Here is a 15,756-nt window from a genome sequence, read left to right as displayed (position 1 = left end):
ATGACGGGGGGGCGGAACACAGAGGGTCTGTACTGCGCATTAATGCTGAGGGAGGGACACCGCCGTCTAACTCTCCCCCCACCCGAGTCGCCGCCGCCACCCACCTTCTACCCGGTCGGGCCCTCGCTCCGATATTGAAACAGCGAGGGTCCGGGAACGCAGCACTGAGCTCTGCTGAGCTGCCGACATCGCCCTTCCTTCTTCTTCTCTGCCTCTGTCCCGCCCTCGACGACGTTACGTCACACGAGGCGGGACAGGCAGAGAAGAAGAACGAAGGCCGACGTCGGCAGCTCAGCAGAGCTCAGTGCTGCGTTCCCAGACCCTCGCTGTTTTAATAGCGGAGCGAGGGCCCGGCCGGGTGGAAGGTGGGTGGTGACAGCTCGGTGGGGGGGGGGGGGGGGGGGGGGGGCGCGAACTCGGAGGGGGAGGGGCAGCGGCGAACTCGGCGGTGGGGGGCGGGCCTTTCAACCCCCCTTCCTATAATAGCCCGTTTTTACGGGCTCAAAGTCTAGTATAAATATAAAAAGCCTTGGACCACTGGGAATCTAAGCTGTTTATTGAGCAGGCAGTTTTCTTTTCATGTTCTTGTTTTGTTCTGTTTCCTTCATATCTATTATTGCTGAATGGTAATCGTTTGTTTTAGATGTGGAAAAAGGCTTTTATAAAACTGCATACCTGCATGTGTGTGAAAAAAGTAGAGGCAAGAAAAGAGCATGCCTACTTTCATGCAATCTCAGCATAGCAACGGCAGAATTGTGATACATGTGGCTACATACATACATTTTCAACTTTATCAGAGAAGATGTAAATATATGCATGGACTTGGGGCTGGTTCTTGGAATCTATTTTATAGAGGCACCTAGGTGCCTAAATAGCTCACGCTGAAAGTTTCATGGCACTACTGCTAGACTTGACCTCTAGTACTTACCAGACTACCAATAGTGGCTCAAGTGGTGCCATTTTGAACATACAGCCACTGACGGAGGAGTGAATGGGGATCATACCTGCCCCATTAGACCCAGGGATTGGCAGTAGATGCAGAGGGTGAGAGATGGGGTGGGTGCTGGGGAGAGCTGCAGAATTTTAAAAAAGGGGGCAGGACTTAAGGGACTGCATTTAACTAACAGGGTGGGGATATGTGTGTGTCGATTTTGATTGGGGGGGGGGCAGGAGTAAGGAAGGAGGGGAGAGGTGAAAGGGACCATGTTTCAATTAAGTTGCTTCTCAGGAGCACCAGGTTGCACTTTAAAGGGGAAATTTTAAAACAGAGTGCCTAGGATAATATGACAGGGAAGTGTCTATTTTTTAGAAGATACATAGGCATATCCTGCAGAAGTCCTGCCTAGACTGAAGGCACAGACATTATACCTGCTCAAGAACAAGTGTACAATATGCACTATTGCATGTATTTTATATGATGTAGAAGTAAATGACAACTCTGTTCCCCACCTTGCCCAAACTCCATCCCATGCATGCCTATTGTACAAGAAAGTGCCAGGTTGTTAAGTGCTTTAGTCAATGGTTTATAAAATTACCTCCTAAAAGTCCAATACTCCCAGAAGAATGATACCACTACCCTCTGGAGGAGGTGTTAACTTTTCATGAACAGCACAGTTTGCAAAGTTTAAAGTCACACGTTATCCATTTTACATAAGAATGAGTGCTTTGCATACATCTGCATGCAATGTAGTTCATTAATGTTTTTCTTAACATACATTGCATCAGATTTTAGCGTGCACCGCTAAAACAAATCAAATAGTGTGTATTAACTGCTCTTTAATGCACTGTAATATGGTTTAGTAAACATGCCTCTAAATCTATTCTAGGACAGTAATCAACGATGAAAACTGTATGTGTGTGTGTATATATATATATATATATATATATATATATATATATATATATATATATATCATTAAACCTAATGTTGGCATTTACAGTTTTATAAATCAAGAATTATCTGTTTTCTTATGCATGCAGAATTATATTTCTTAGCTGCTTTATTAAACAAACATAGAAGCATTGGAGTCATTGTAACAAAATGACAATACTTAATGACAAGTTGGTCCATTCAGTTTGCTAACTCTAGATTCCTTCTCTCTGGTTCTCCCATCATTTTGAACCGGTGAGCATACACATTTCTATGCTCAAGCCAACACTACCTGACCTCATTCCCTCCAATACTTTCAAGCAATTTCCCAGTCACCATTTAGCATCTATCAAAGGCGCTCATGTCTGTCCCAAGCATGTCCAAATACTATTAGAGTGCTGGCCACCCCTACCACCTCCACTGGTAGGTTAGTCAGGCATTATATTTATCTTCTTTGATTCTTACAAGGCTAATGCTATTTAAAACCTAGCCTCTCTTCCATCTCTTGTCACCAAGCTGTGCAACAATTCATATACCCACCAACATCTGTGAGTCTGTTGTCCAAACACAATATTTGGTTTTAATCATATCCAAGCCTAATGCAGCTGTACCAATGATATCAGGGTTGTGTGTGCAGGTTAGCCCAAGGCTACTCGGGTTGTGGCCAAGGCATCCCGATATAGTTGTACTGTTGCTGTTAGGGTTGTAACCTAGCCTGATACAGCTGCATCTCTAGTCTCTGGCTACTAGTTCACATGTTCCTCTTTTTGGCGTCCTAAAATTTCATATGACTGAGCAAACAAACGCTCAAGCCCCTCCTTCGTTTTTCTGCCTATTACTGCCACCATCTGCTCTCTCCTACTGTGCTCTGAGCCTGCCCTAAACAATTTAAATTCTGTTTTGATTTTGGTAGCTACTCCTTCTATGGTTAAACCATTCCAGGTTTCCACCACCCATATATGAGTAGATAAATATTGTTTTTCCTCCTTTTTCATGTACCTTCCTCTATGCAGCTTCACATCATGACTCCTGTCCCTTAAAATTGCTTTTCTACCAAAATGTTCCCCTTAGCCACCATATATTACAAGATTTCTATTGTGTGTCCACCCATCCTCCTTTCCCACATCAAAAACGCAGTTTTTCAAAACACAAGCATTTATCAAATATACAAGATGTAAAAATATTGCACTGTTCCATGGCCCTTGTAAGCTTAAAAAAAATGTAGCCTTCAGCGAAAACTTTAATATGTGTAGTTTTAAAATGTACACTTTGTAATAGAACTCACCATACTCAAACTAAAGTTCAAAAAGTAAACTACTGTTTTTTCTTTTTTTTTTTTTTTCAAGTATGCCCTTCACCCTGTTTGCTTTAGAATATGTGCCATGAGTTCAGTATATGCTGTTGTAAGGAGCTCAACTATTGTTTCATGTTAAAACATAGGAAGATTGCACAAGCTTTCTGCTGTCATCTACTATGTTACTATGTATGTTACTCAGCCCGGGTCTGGAGATCTCTAGGCTCTAGGTAATTTAAGACTTTTTCCCTATGACACTACACAATTGTACTAACATTATCAGAGCATATCTAACCTTTCTGAAGAAAAGAAAATGTTTCAAAATATATTAAACATATACCCCGCTGTTTACTAAGCCCTGTGCTAATGCCGACACAGCCCATTCACTTTGAATGCGCTGTGTTGGCATTGCCGTGTGGCTTAGTAAACAGGGGGGGGGCTAGTGGCATGTCCAGGTTACTAATTCAAAAGGTGATTAAGATGATAAAAAAAAAAGAAACCTAACAGGAGATACAACATTAAGGGGGGGGGGGGGGGGTGGCATGTTTGCTGATGTGCGCTAAACAGTTAGTGCGGGTTTTAACACATGCTACTAAAATGCACTAACCTAGCGAATGTGAAAACAGTCAGTGCGTTAAAAGCCCAGTCGTAACTGTTTAGCGTGGGATGAAGTGGGGGACTAATCAGAGTATGGGCTTAACTTGGACATGGTCTGCACACTGAACTCAGCGCAGTCAATAGCGTGTGCTAACTGGCAAACATTCAATATCACTTAATGCCACCTCAATAGGTGGAGTTAGGTATAACTGCGCTCATAGTGCCTGAACTCTGGGCATGTGAGAGAACATGTTTTTGTGGAAATTGAAAGAAGAATGCTGGGCACACCCCCAACAGTTACCTCAGAGCCACTGCACTTAATGCTGTTAACCCGCATTAAGTGCAAAACATTAGCACTCTTCAACAAAACCTAAACAATTAGGCTTGGAGACCTAGCCAGAGCTGCTGCTGTGTGACCACACACCTGCTGAGATAGAGAACATACTGGGGAATTTCCGGCAGCACATGACCACATATAGGGAGGCAAAAGATTGCTCTCTATCTCCACCTGCTGGTAGATGGACACAACCCACCAGTCTATGGATTGATCGGCTTGATGATAGGGAACCCGCATTAAGTGCAAAACATTAGCACTCTTTAGTCAACAAACCCCTAGTTGACTATTCAGACATTTTAATACACTATAATATATCTTAAATGTGAATTATTTAGGCTACAGAATGTTCAGCAGACACTTGTTTGAGGTACATCACTGTGGTCACAAAATATTTTATTCTGACAAAAATAATCATTTAAAATGGTTAAATTAGGATGCCCTTCTCTATTTAGATTGTGCCTTGTAAACTCCCTACTACACTTAATATACACACAGATCAGGAAACTTCATTTCGTAGACTGGAACAGATTGGTACTGCGTATGTCCAGCTGTGAAGGCCATTGTTCCCGAGGGGCTGGGAGGTGGTCTGTGAAAGAAAATGTGAGAAACAAAATCAGATGAAAAGTTGTAAATGTTATTCAAATTAAAATTGCCTCTGTTTATGTAAAGCCTGCATGTGGAACAAAATCCACTCAAGTGTGTTATGTGGTACTTTTCTGTAACCTATTTGTCTGCACAAGCCCCTTTTGTCTTCTGCTTCCTATGAAAAAGGGGAAGCTTTCTGGAAAAGACGAACATTTTAAAAGGTTTTGTTTTTGGTTGGAAAATAAACTTTTGAAGTTAACTTTGGTTTCCAAACAAAATGGGAAGGCTTTAGAACAAAAGTAATGACAGGGAATGGTCCAACTTTAATCACGCAACAATATTAGACTTTTCTTTTGCACAGATTGGAATTCAACAACATAGACAAAAAATATAATAAAGTACATGCTGTGTACAAAGCAGGATGTTAATGTAGTGATGTAGTTAATGTAGTGGCCTAGTGGTTAGGGTAGTGGACTTTGGTCCTGGGGACCTGAGGAACTGAGTTCGATTCCCACTTCAGGCACAGGCAGCTCCTTGTGACTCTGGGCAAGTCACTTAACCCTCCATTGCCCCATGTAAGCCGCATTGAGCCTGCCATGAGTGGGAAAGCGCGGGGTACAAATATAACAAAAATAAATTACTTTTCAATAGTTTAAAACAGTGGTAGTGGTGACTGATGGTTATAATGTAAGGAAACCTTAAATACGAAAGAGAAAGACGAATTCCTGGGTTTATTAAAAAATGTAAAATACCATATTATTGGATACAGCCATTCAGACTGGTATAACACAATACAGTATTAAAATAAGACAAGGACAAACCAAACCCTCACCATAAAATAACACTTTTTTGCTTTTAACTTTTATTTTTTTTTTCACTCTGAAGATTTCACCTCTTATTTAATAAAGGTATTTGGATATGAGATTTGGAGAGGTATTTGGATATGAGATTTGGAGGTGTATTTTCAAAGCACTTAGACTTATAATGTTACGTGGAGGCTCATTTTCAAAGCACAGACTTACTAAATTAGAGGCATAATTTCAAAGCACTTAGCCTTCCAAAGTTCCATAGAAACCTTTGGAACTTTGGAAGGCTAAGTGCTTTGAAAATATGCCTCAAAGTTACATGGGTTACTATGGGGCTCATTTTCAAAACAGAAAAACATCCAAAAAATGGCACAAAAGGCAGATGGACGTTTTCTTGTAGATAAACGTCCAAACCATATAATCAAACCAAATGAAAAAAATCTGGTCTACAATGCCAGTACGTCTATAAGTGTTTTGTAGGCATGACATGGGCGGTCTTTCGTGATGAATGTCTCCAGCCCATAATGGATAGCAAAACAATTTTCTACTGGCAGGAAGAAAAATGTACAGAATTAGACCTGCTTTAAAAGTGTTTAAGGTAAGAAACAACTTAGGATTTTGACCCATTTGTGATTTTGTGAAGTTGGAGAGTGGAAAGCTAGAAGCAATGGTTTTGGAGAAAGAGTTGCATAGTGCTGTGATACATTTGTCTGTTTGCCCCAGTCTTAACCTTCTTCCCTTTACATTTACTGCCTTGCCTCCTCTGTCTTTCACCTCCCCCCAGGTCCTTGCTCAAACCTGCTAGCCCCCCCCCAACCACACCCATCCCTTCCCCTGTATCTCTCCCTTTCTCCCCCCCCCCCCCCCAATTATACCCCTTACCTGCTTGTCCTCCGTCTCAGTGTTCCTCTGTTTGTCCAGTTCCAGTATATAACTGTGCTGCTGCTGGGTGTGTGAAGATAGTTTGTTGGTGGTAGGTTTGTGTTGCAGGTGTGTGTCAGGATTGAGTGCTGATGTTGGGAAAGTGAATGATTGCTGCTGTGTCTGTGTGCGAGGACACTTTGCTAGTGTTGGGAGAGTGAGTGATTGCAGCTGAGTGTGAGGACTGTTTGCTGGTGGTGGGAGAGTGAGTGCTGGGCATTGTCTTTTGGTGGAAGGACTCAGACTCATTAGGTGCAGTAGGTGGAGTTGTGCACAGTCCTTATTTTGGGGTAAATTGGTTGCAACTGTGGTGGTGGGAAATGGCTGTACTGTATGCACTGGTGGCTCACAGTTTGATTGAGGTGGAAGAGGCTTTAGAGAACAGGCCCAGCAGGAGATACTCCCATCCCTGAGTATTCAAGCCCCGCACCTGTTTCCCTGACCTCATTGATGCCCAATGTCTCACCAGGTACCGGTTTGACAGAGCTACCCATCCAGCACCTGTATGACCAGCTCCAACCCTCTCCTACAGCCCATGACCCATAGGAACAATCCCATCCCTGTCCACCTGAAGGTCACTGCCTCCCTCGATTTTCTGGCCATTGGTAGCTTCCAGTCTGTCCTAGCTGTGAACACAGACCCGACCCAGCCCAGTACCTCCAATTGCCTCACCTAGTTCCTTGATGCCTTCCCTCACACACACCTCAGACATCATCACCTTCCCCACTACTCCCCAAGCCCTCCACAACAACTTGCCTCAATTCTATGGTATAGCTCCTGTTACATGCTATACTATTTATGCAAACTGCTTACAGAATACCCCAGCACTTACATACATAATTGCTAATTATTGGTGCCAATGACGTGCAAAAGCGCTATTCTGTAAACTAGAACCACCTTTCACAAATACAACAAAATAAAAAAGATTAAACACATGACAAGAGAACAAAAATAAACTATACCTTATAGTAAGCTCCAGAATCTGTGCCAGCTTATCATGAAGCATATTTGCCTGTGCAAAAAGATAATGCTTATTAATGTTAGGATAAGAACATGAAGTGACATCTTTTGTTGTGAAAATACAGCATTATAAAGTAAAAACCCTTGCACCTATTTTACTTGTTTTTCATGTTTCTCTCCCTGTTCAAATTCTTCCAAGAGGAGATCCTGAGAGCCCCAACCTGTTCTTGCTGAGGTCAGTCCCAGACTCACTGAAGCAGTAGATATTGATTTCTTTATTTTATTGCTCCCTGCAGATTAACTAGTTTGTTCTTTTACTCTAGAATTGTGAACACTATACAAACACTCAGGCTCCTATTTCCTAAGGTCTGCTAAGGTTTTGCAGTGTGTTAATAGCCAAAATTACCATATATTATAAACTCAAAATATGAAAATGGTGAATATGGTAGGTGCAAAAATTTGGACACTATTCTGGTCAGCAATCGAACACCTCCTTTGCAGAAATAACAGCTTCAAAACATTTTCTGTAGCCACCTAAGTGTCTTTCTATTCTTGCTGTTGAATTTCTTCCCACTCTGCTTTGCAGAATTTTTCTAGCCCATTCTTAGTTTTCCTAGCATGTTTGAGAGTCCCCCCCCCCCTCCCATATTTTCAATAATATTCAAGTCTAGGAACCATGAATGCCATTGCAAAACTTTTGTTTATTTTATTGAAAGTACTTCATAGTTGACTTATGTTCTGGATTGCTATCTTGCTGAAATAGTATACTTCTTTTCAGTTTCAATTTTTCTTTACTGAATGTGGGACATTAACTTCAAGGATACCTTAATACAGTGCTTTTTTTGTGCCGGTACGTGACGGTACGGCGTACCGGCACCTTTTTTCTGGGGCTCCCCTGCTTGCTCCCTGCTGTTTGCACCGATCCCTGCCTCCTAAAACTTATTTTTTCGCGAACCTGCAGACTGAAGAAATAAAACAAACAGCTGACAGGCTTGCCTCCTTCGATCGCGTCGGCCGCTTCCTTTCCCTGCATTCTCAGCGCGTCCCGCCCTCCTCTGATGTCATTTCCTTTCCTCGAGGGCGGGACGCACTGAGAATGCAGGGAAAGGAAGCGGCCGACGCGATCGAAGGAGGCAAGCCTGTCAGCTGTTTGTTTTATTTCTTCAGTCTGCCGGTTCGCGAAAAAATAAGTTTTAGGAGGCAGGGATCGGTGCAAACAGCAGGGAGCGAGCAGGGGAGGGTGAACAAGTGGGTCTGGGGGGGGGGGTTGTGTGGCCAATTGGGTCTGGGGGGGGTGTGGGCAAGTAGGGCTGGGTGTGTGTGTGTGTGGGCAATTGGGGCTGGGGTGTGTGTGTGGCCAATTGGTGCTGGGGGTGTGTGTGGGCAAGTAGGGCTGGGGGTGTGTGTGTGTGGGCAAGTGGGGCTGGGGGTATGTGTGTGGCCAATTGGGGCTGGGGGTATGTGTGTGTGGGCAAGTGGGGCTGGGTGTGTGTGTGGGCAAGTAGGGCTGAGGGTGTGTGTGTGTGTGGGCAAGTGGGGCTGGGGGTGTGTGGGGGGGCACGTGGGGCTGGGGGTGTGTGGGGGGGGGCAAGTGGAGCTGGGGTTGAGTGGGGGGGCAAGTAGAGCTGGGGGTGTGTGTGGGCAAGTGGGGCTGGGGTGTGTGTGTGGGCAAGTAGGGCTGGGGGTATGTGTGTATGGGCAAATGGGGCTGGGGTTTGAATGATCTCAGGGGCAGGTGGAGGCTGGGGTGAGTCACTGGACATTGAAGGGAGGGGGAGGATAGGGGGCAAAAGAGAATCGCTGGACATGGAGGGGATGGGATAGTAGGGCAGGGGAGAGAGGAGAATGGAGAATTGCTGGACATGGATGGAAGGGGAAGGCAGGGAAGAAAGAATTGCTGGACTTGGATAGGAGAAGAGGGCAGGGGAGAGAGGAGAATCACTGGACAGGGGAGGGGAGGGGAGAGGAGACATGCTGGACATGGATGGAGGGGAGGGAAGATAGGAAGGAGATGCACTTGGATGGGATGGCAGGAGAGGAAGGAGAAATGCTGGAAATGGATGGAGAGGAGAGCAGAGCAGGAGATAGAGGAGCATTGCTGGACATGGATGGATAGAGGGTTTGGCGGGGAGAGAGGAGAAATGCTGGACATGGAAGAAGAAAGGAGGAAAGTAAAGGAAGCCCTGGAAACGGAGTTAAGAGAACAGATAGACAGCAGCAGAATCAGACACTTGGACCAGTATGGATAGAAAACAGTCACCAGACAACAAAGGTAGAAAAAAATTATTTTATTTTCATTTTAGTGTTTGGAATATGTCCAATTTGAGAATTTACATCTGTTGTCTTATTTTGCACTGGGTATACTGGAGCTGTAACATCTTACAGAAATGATTTATAATGAAAAAAAATCACAAGTTATTGTTTTTCTCCTGTACTAGTATATTTTCAATGATGTCTGTTTATATGCGCCATGGCTGATATAAGGGGTGTGGCTATCATAGGGGTGGAGCCATATGTGGTGACCCCGCCCATAATGAGTACCGGCACCTTTTTTTCTACAAAAAATGCACTGCCTTAATATTTTGTTGAATCCATTCTTCCAACCACTGACACAGAGTTCGAGATATGGGACATACTGGACACTAAGAGAATCAGGGGAAGACTATACCATCTCATTGCCTGGAAGGGTTATGGACCAGAAGATAATACATGGGAATCTGCTCTCAATGCGCAAGCACCAGTGCTCATTAAGTGTTTTCATCACCTTTATCCCCTTAAGTCCAAACCTAGGGGGAGAGGGTGCTGTCATACCCCTCTCTGGTTCAGGAAACCTGCCCTGTAGCATTCTGTGCCTAGAGTCTTGAGTCTTTACTTCCTGGTTGCTGCACTTCCCTTTTATAGCCTTAGATGGGGCGCTGACAGATGATCTCACTTCCTGGCTAAGGGAGATCTAAGGAAGTGCTCTACACTCCACCAGTGGTTCAGCAACAGACTTCTAGAGTTGTGCTTACTCCAGTGTTTGTTGCCTTGCTAGTTCCCACATCTAGACTTGATTGTTCCTGCAGCCAACGCTCTAGCCTGGCCTGTATCTGCTTCCAGCCCTGCCCCTTCTGGGGTTCCTGTCTTTCTCTGTTCCTGGTTTCCTGAGGTCCTGCCCATCTGTTCCCATCTTGTCCAGTCCTATGTGCATTCCTGTCCTCCTACTACCCAAGGTCTTTTTTAAGAGCCAACCTCTTAATGATCCCAGTCCTGTCTGAGTACCGGCCAGCGTTGGGATTCTAGTTTTTGTGCCTGCCGCTAAAAGCGGGAACCTGCACTACGCGTTTACCCTGCTGCCCTCAAGGGCTTTTTTAAGACCCAACTTCTAGCCAGTTCCAGCCAAGTTCCAGAGAGTCTGCTAGGCACTGCCTAGTCCTATGCTTCAGCCAGTCTAAGTCCATGCAGTTCCATCTGCAACTGTTGATGAGGACCTGAGCTGCGCTTACACCGCACAGGTAGAACCAACCTTGTCACAGTCCAAGAGCTCACCTTCCCCAACTGTGACACTCAAGACTACCTTCACAGATCATATATACATATGAAGTCTTGGTTAAATCCCGCTTCTGCTCCTTGTGATCATGAGCAAGTTACGTAACCCACCATTGGCTCAGGTAGAAATTTAGATTTTTAAGACCTCTGAGGATAGGGAAATACCTAGTATACCTAAATGTAAACTCACTTTGAACTACTACTGAAAAAGGTGTGAACTAAATCCAAATACATTCTTATCCACGTTGGACTGCTGCAATATTACATTGCTAGGTCTGCTCGAATGAAAATTGACAATTGCAGACACTACAGAGTGTAGCTGCTAAGATGATCTTGGAAGGCTCTAGATGGAAAAGAACACCACCTTATTTGATAACCCTTCACTGGCTGCCAGTCCAAGTTCTTATACAGCTTAACTGTCCCTCTCTGTGTTTAAGATCTTGCACAGAGTGGCCTAAACTTATATACTTAACCACTATTTGCACTCAGATAGGCAACTGCCAAATGCCCATCAATTCTGATTGTAATAGCATAAGAAAAAATTGTTAGTGGGAATAGGGCCAGCACTGTGGAATTCTTTGTCCTTGGAACTGAGAAACAGGCTTCCTATGGTTGATATCGCAAAACCTTGAAAACCTGAATGAAAGTTGTTATTAAAAGTAATGTTATTGAATAACTAATCTGATTAGAACGGCACTAATCAGATGGACACAGAGTTTATGATGAACGATGACATATCTTAAGGGATTTGTAGAACAGTTAACTTTTATTCTGAGTGTGGAATGTGATGATGTTTTCTGAACTCTGCCTTAAACTACTGATTAAGCAAATTAAATGCCCAAACTAAATTATATATACAATATTAGGTATATACAATACCTAATAGACACACAGATTAATGCAGGTCTCTCTCAAATTTGAAGACAAATTGATCAAGTAGAGTCAACAGCTTTCTTAAGGTACAGAGACATTTTTGGAACATTCCAGTGAAAAAATATACAACTCCCACAGTATTTTTAAGAAACACTCACTTTGGATTCACACTGTGCAGCAATTTCTTCAAAAGGTGCTTTCTGGAACTTTTCAATCACAAGACGCCTCTTTTCCTTTTCCTGTTCTTCCAGGCCAGTATTATCTTTTGAAAAAAAAAATGAAGACTAGTTAATTTAAGTGACTATAACAGAGATTCCTCATAGACAGCATGATAAATCAGACAACATCTGATGACGACTATACGGAACAGATCTCTCAGAGCTCAGAATAACCTAGATGATTTTCTCAGTGTAGGCGATTTTCTGTTCAGCCAATACTGCAAGAACTCCGTAAGTCTATTACAGAGCTTAGAAGTTAACTCTTCAGAATGCTGGATGGGTATGTGTGCTTGATTTATTCTGCTAAGGATGATTCTCATTACAGGAAAGCAACTTCACTTTTGCTGTTGACAAGTAGAATAATAAGTCACACATATGGGGAATCAGAAACCTGAGGATTGCTTCTCAGCATGTCTACAGGTGGCTGGTGGCTCATTTGTTTGGGGACACTGAACCAGAGGAGCGAGGACAGGGGGGGCTGCATAGTATTTCCTTCTTTTATCCCAGGGAAGCCTTAGATTCACACAATCTCCTGTATACTTCTATATATGCCCCAATCCTCATTTACTCTCTCTCCCTTCTTACTTCGTATAATAGTCTTTTATACTCTACTCTCAGGAGCTGGAGAACATGCTTTCACACCTCTGGCTGCCAATTGGTTCATTCTGTTAATCGGGACCAATAAAAAGAAGAGATGGGAAACCTGTACCTGCAGCAGACAGCTTCCTTGAGCTTCCTGTTTGCTGAAAGTTCCAGTGCTCTTATAATGGATGCCTATAGCTCTTTTTAGTGACCCAACAGAATTAAAGGGGAAGATGACTATTTAAAAGGCTTTGTAGAACTGCTTGACCAAATGTATTGCCTAATTGAAACATATTGTCCAGATAGTAGTGAAAGTGAGAATGGGAGGTCATGTTGCAGCCCTTTTACATTTCTTCAATGAAGACTGTGCAGAGATGAGCCTGAGATGTTGCCATCGATCTGATGTGATGTGCTTTTACTGCACTGCTAATGTCTAAACCTGCTATGTTGCTGCAACGGTAAATTCAGTTCAATTGGATATGGTCATTTTGGACACTGTGCTTTGAATATGTTAGAGCCAATCAAATTATCAGAGTGGTTTGCAATACACAGTTAAATAGAAAAAGAGAGAAAAACAAGATAAAATAGAAACAAAAAACAATTTCTGGCACCAGAAGCCACCAGCCTCCACCCACACAACCAGCCACCTCCAAATGCCAAAGAAAAATATTATGCTATAAAGTTAGCTTTGAACATTTTATAAGAAGTCTCAAAGAGCAAATACTGTGGGAGGGCATTCCAAAGAAGGGGAGTCATTATGTAAACAGCAGATTGGCATGTAGGCTATAAACTAGCACACAAAATGGGAGGAATGACAAGTAACCAGCCTTCACGGGATTGCAATGGTAGAAAGCTGAAATCCATAACCTCTAGAACAGCAGTTTCAGAAGTGCTCTAGATTATATACACACTGAACCCAAGAAGCAGGCTGAGCTCCGGATTCTCAGTGCATGGGTGAAATGATGGTACAGGGAAGAGGGTTTAGATTTGTTAGAAGCTGGGCAGCATTCTGGGGAAATGAGAGCATACTTCAAAAAGATGGGCTCCACTTTAACCAGGAACCAGGCTACTGGCACCAATATTTCAAAAGGATGTAGAGCAGCTTTTAAATTAGAACTTGGTGGGAAGTGAATAGGTGCTCAGGAGTGCACGGTTCGGAATAAGGTATCTTTGAAGGATACCATCAAAGCAAGGAACTTAGGGCATCCCAATCAAGAGGTTGTAACAAAGGTAGGTGCAGACAGAGAAATTATTGCAAATTATACCTGTAATTGCTGAGCAGGTTGGTTGGTAGAACCAAAAAAATACACATTTTGAAATGTCTTTATAGAAATGCTAGAATAAGGTGAGAGAGCGAGAAAAAATATATATAGCACTACATGAAGAGGTAGATATAATAGGCACGTGAAAGATCTGGTGGAAGAGGTGAACTAATAGTGATATCAGAGTGCAAATTATATCACAATGAAAGAATGAAACTAATTGGGGGGGGGGGGGGGGGGACCTAGGTTTTATTACCATAAGGCTGTATATTACATTATTTTTTAAAATTGTGTACTGGGGTCTCAGCCTGCTGCTCCAACCATTATATGACTCCTCCACTCCAATTAAATTACCTCAGTAATCTTTGTTTTATTCCAGCTTTATGGAACAAACTTACATAGTAGATGACGGCAGAGAAAGACCTGCACGGTCCATCCAGTCTGCCCAACAAGATAACTCATATGTGCTACTTTTTGTGTATACTTGACCTTGATTAGTATCTGCCATTTTCACGGCACAGACTGTAGAAGTCTGCCCAGTACTAGCCCTGCCTCCCAACCACTGGTGCTGCCACCCAATCTCTGCTAAGCTTCAGAGGATCCATTCCTTCTGAACAGGATTCCTTTATGTTTATCCCACGCATTTTTGAATTCCGTTACCGTTTTCATCTCCACCACCTCCCGCGGGAGGGCATTCCAAGCATCCACCACTCTCTCCGTAAAAAAATACTTCCTGACTTCTTGAGTCTGCTCCCCTTAAATCTCATGTCCTCTAGTTCTACCATCTTTACATCTCCGGAAAAGGTTCATTTGCGGATTAATACCTTTCAAATATTTGAACGTCTGTATCATATCACCCCTGTTTCTCCTTTCCTCCGGTGTATACATGTTCAGGTCAGCAAGTCTCTCCTCATACATCTTGTAACGCAAATCCCATACCATTCTCGTAGCTTTTCTTTGCACTGCTTCAATTCCTTTAGAGATTCAGTCAGAGCCTTTTTGTATTTAAAGTTTCTTAAAGCCTGTTTTACATAGGTGTTTTTTCAAAGGTATTTAATTGGGACCTTCATAACTGGAAATTTCAAAGCTGAGAGGAAGACAATGAATTCTCAGAAATAACAAAAACAGCTGCCTCTTATCAGTCTTGAGAAACATTACAACAGGGGGAGGTGTTGAAGTGGACATGGAAGTGTGCTTAAAACACAGTTGAACTGATCTCACCAATGGCTTTCTTCAGTGCTTCGAAGGTGATTTCTTCAGCATTATTGACCTGGAAAAAATAAGACAAGTTACAAATGTCTGAAAACCAAGACTTTAGTAGATAAATTATATATATATATATATATATATATATATATATATATATATATATATATATATATATATATATATATATATATATATATATAGGTTAAGTATATTATTATAACGCAATGCTGTCCCCAGCAATTTATAGAAGAGTAGCTGAGTGCGGGAGGGAGCGTACTGCGCAGTTTTGTAAAATTTTCTCATAAGTTAGCTTGGTAGTCAGTAAAATGAGCCAGATGACACACCTATTGAAAAGGTCCTGAACAACACTGTAGCCTTTCTCATTCTACTTTCCCAAAACGTTTCTTTCATTATTCTGATCTGATTTGTGACAAAGTTCTCAGCATAACATATTACAATAAAAGTAATTAGTAAAGTAATTTGGATGAAATATTTTAAACAAAATCCAAAAAGGAACATAACCAAGAGTGTAATTTATATTTCAGGTATCCCTGTACTGGAAAAAAAACCCCACTCCAGAAGTGGCCACTATATTTATTGGATCGTAAGATGCACCAAGGTTTTGTCATGAAGAAAACTTAGGAACAAACGTTTGACTCCTGGTGCATCTTTCAGTCTCCCAGATACATTTCTTGTCTCTTGCTCATTATCAAC

At 42.6% G+C, this 15,756-nt stretch overlaps 1 protein-coding gene across 4 annotated transcripts in view; it reads right to left on the bottom strand.

Annotated features, from left to right (window-relative positions):
* Window positions 1-4,263: 4,263 nt before the first annotated feature.
* EFR3A (EFR3 homolog A) overlaps window positions 4,264-15,756 on the bottom strand; it is a 384,301-nt gene continuing 372,808 nt past the window's right edge. For all 4 annotated transcript variants that reach the window (XM_030219255.1, XM_030219247.1, XM_030219262.1 and 1 more), the window contains 4 exons: window positions 15,055-15,103; window positions 11,930-12,033; window positions 7,373-7,422; window positions 4,264-4,684 (listed from right to left, as the gene is read on the bottom strand). In XM_030219255.1, coding sequence (XP_030075115.1) covers window positions 4,579-4,684; window positions 7,373-7,422; window positions 11,930-12,033; window positions 15,055-15,103 — 309 coding nt within the window. In that variant the 3' untranslated portion in view covers window positions 4,264-4,578. The remainder of the gene's footprint in view (window positions 4,685-7,372; window positions 7,423-11,929; window positions 12,034-15,054; window positions 15,104-15,756) is intronic.

This window comes from Microcaecilia unicolor, chromosome 1, assembly GCF_901765095.1.
Source record: "Microcaecilia unicolor chromosome 1, aMicUni1.1, whole genome shotgun sequence".
In the NCBI taxonomy this organism is placed as follows: domain Eukaryota; kingdom Metazoa; phylum Chordata; class Amphibia; order Gymnophiona; family Siphonopidae; genus Microcaecilia; species Microcaecilia unicolor.
The sequence above is the reverse complement of the archived record's forward strand: the minus strand, read 5'-3'. Positions and strand labels throughout refer to the sequence as shown.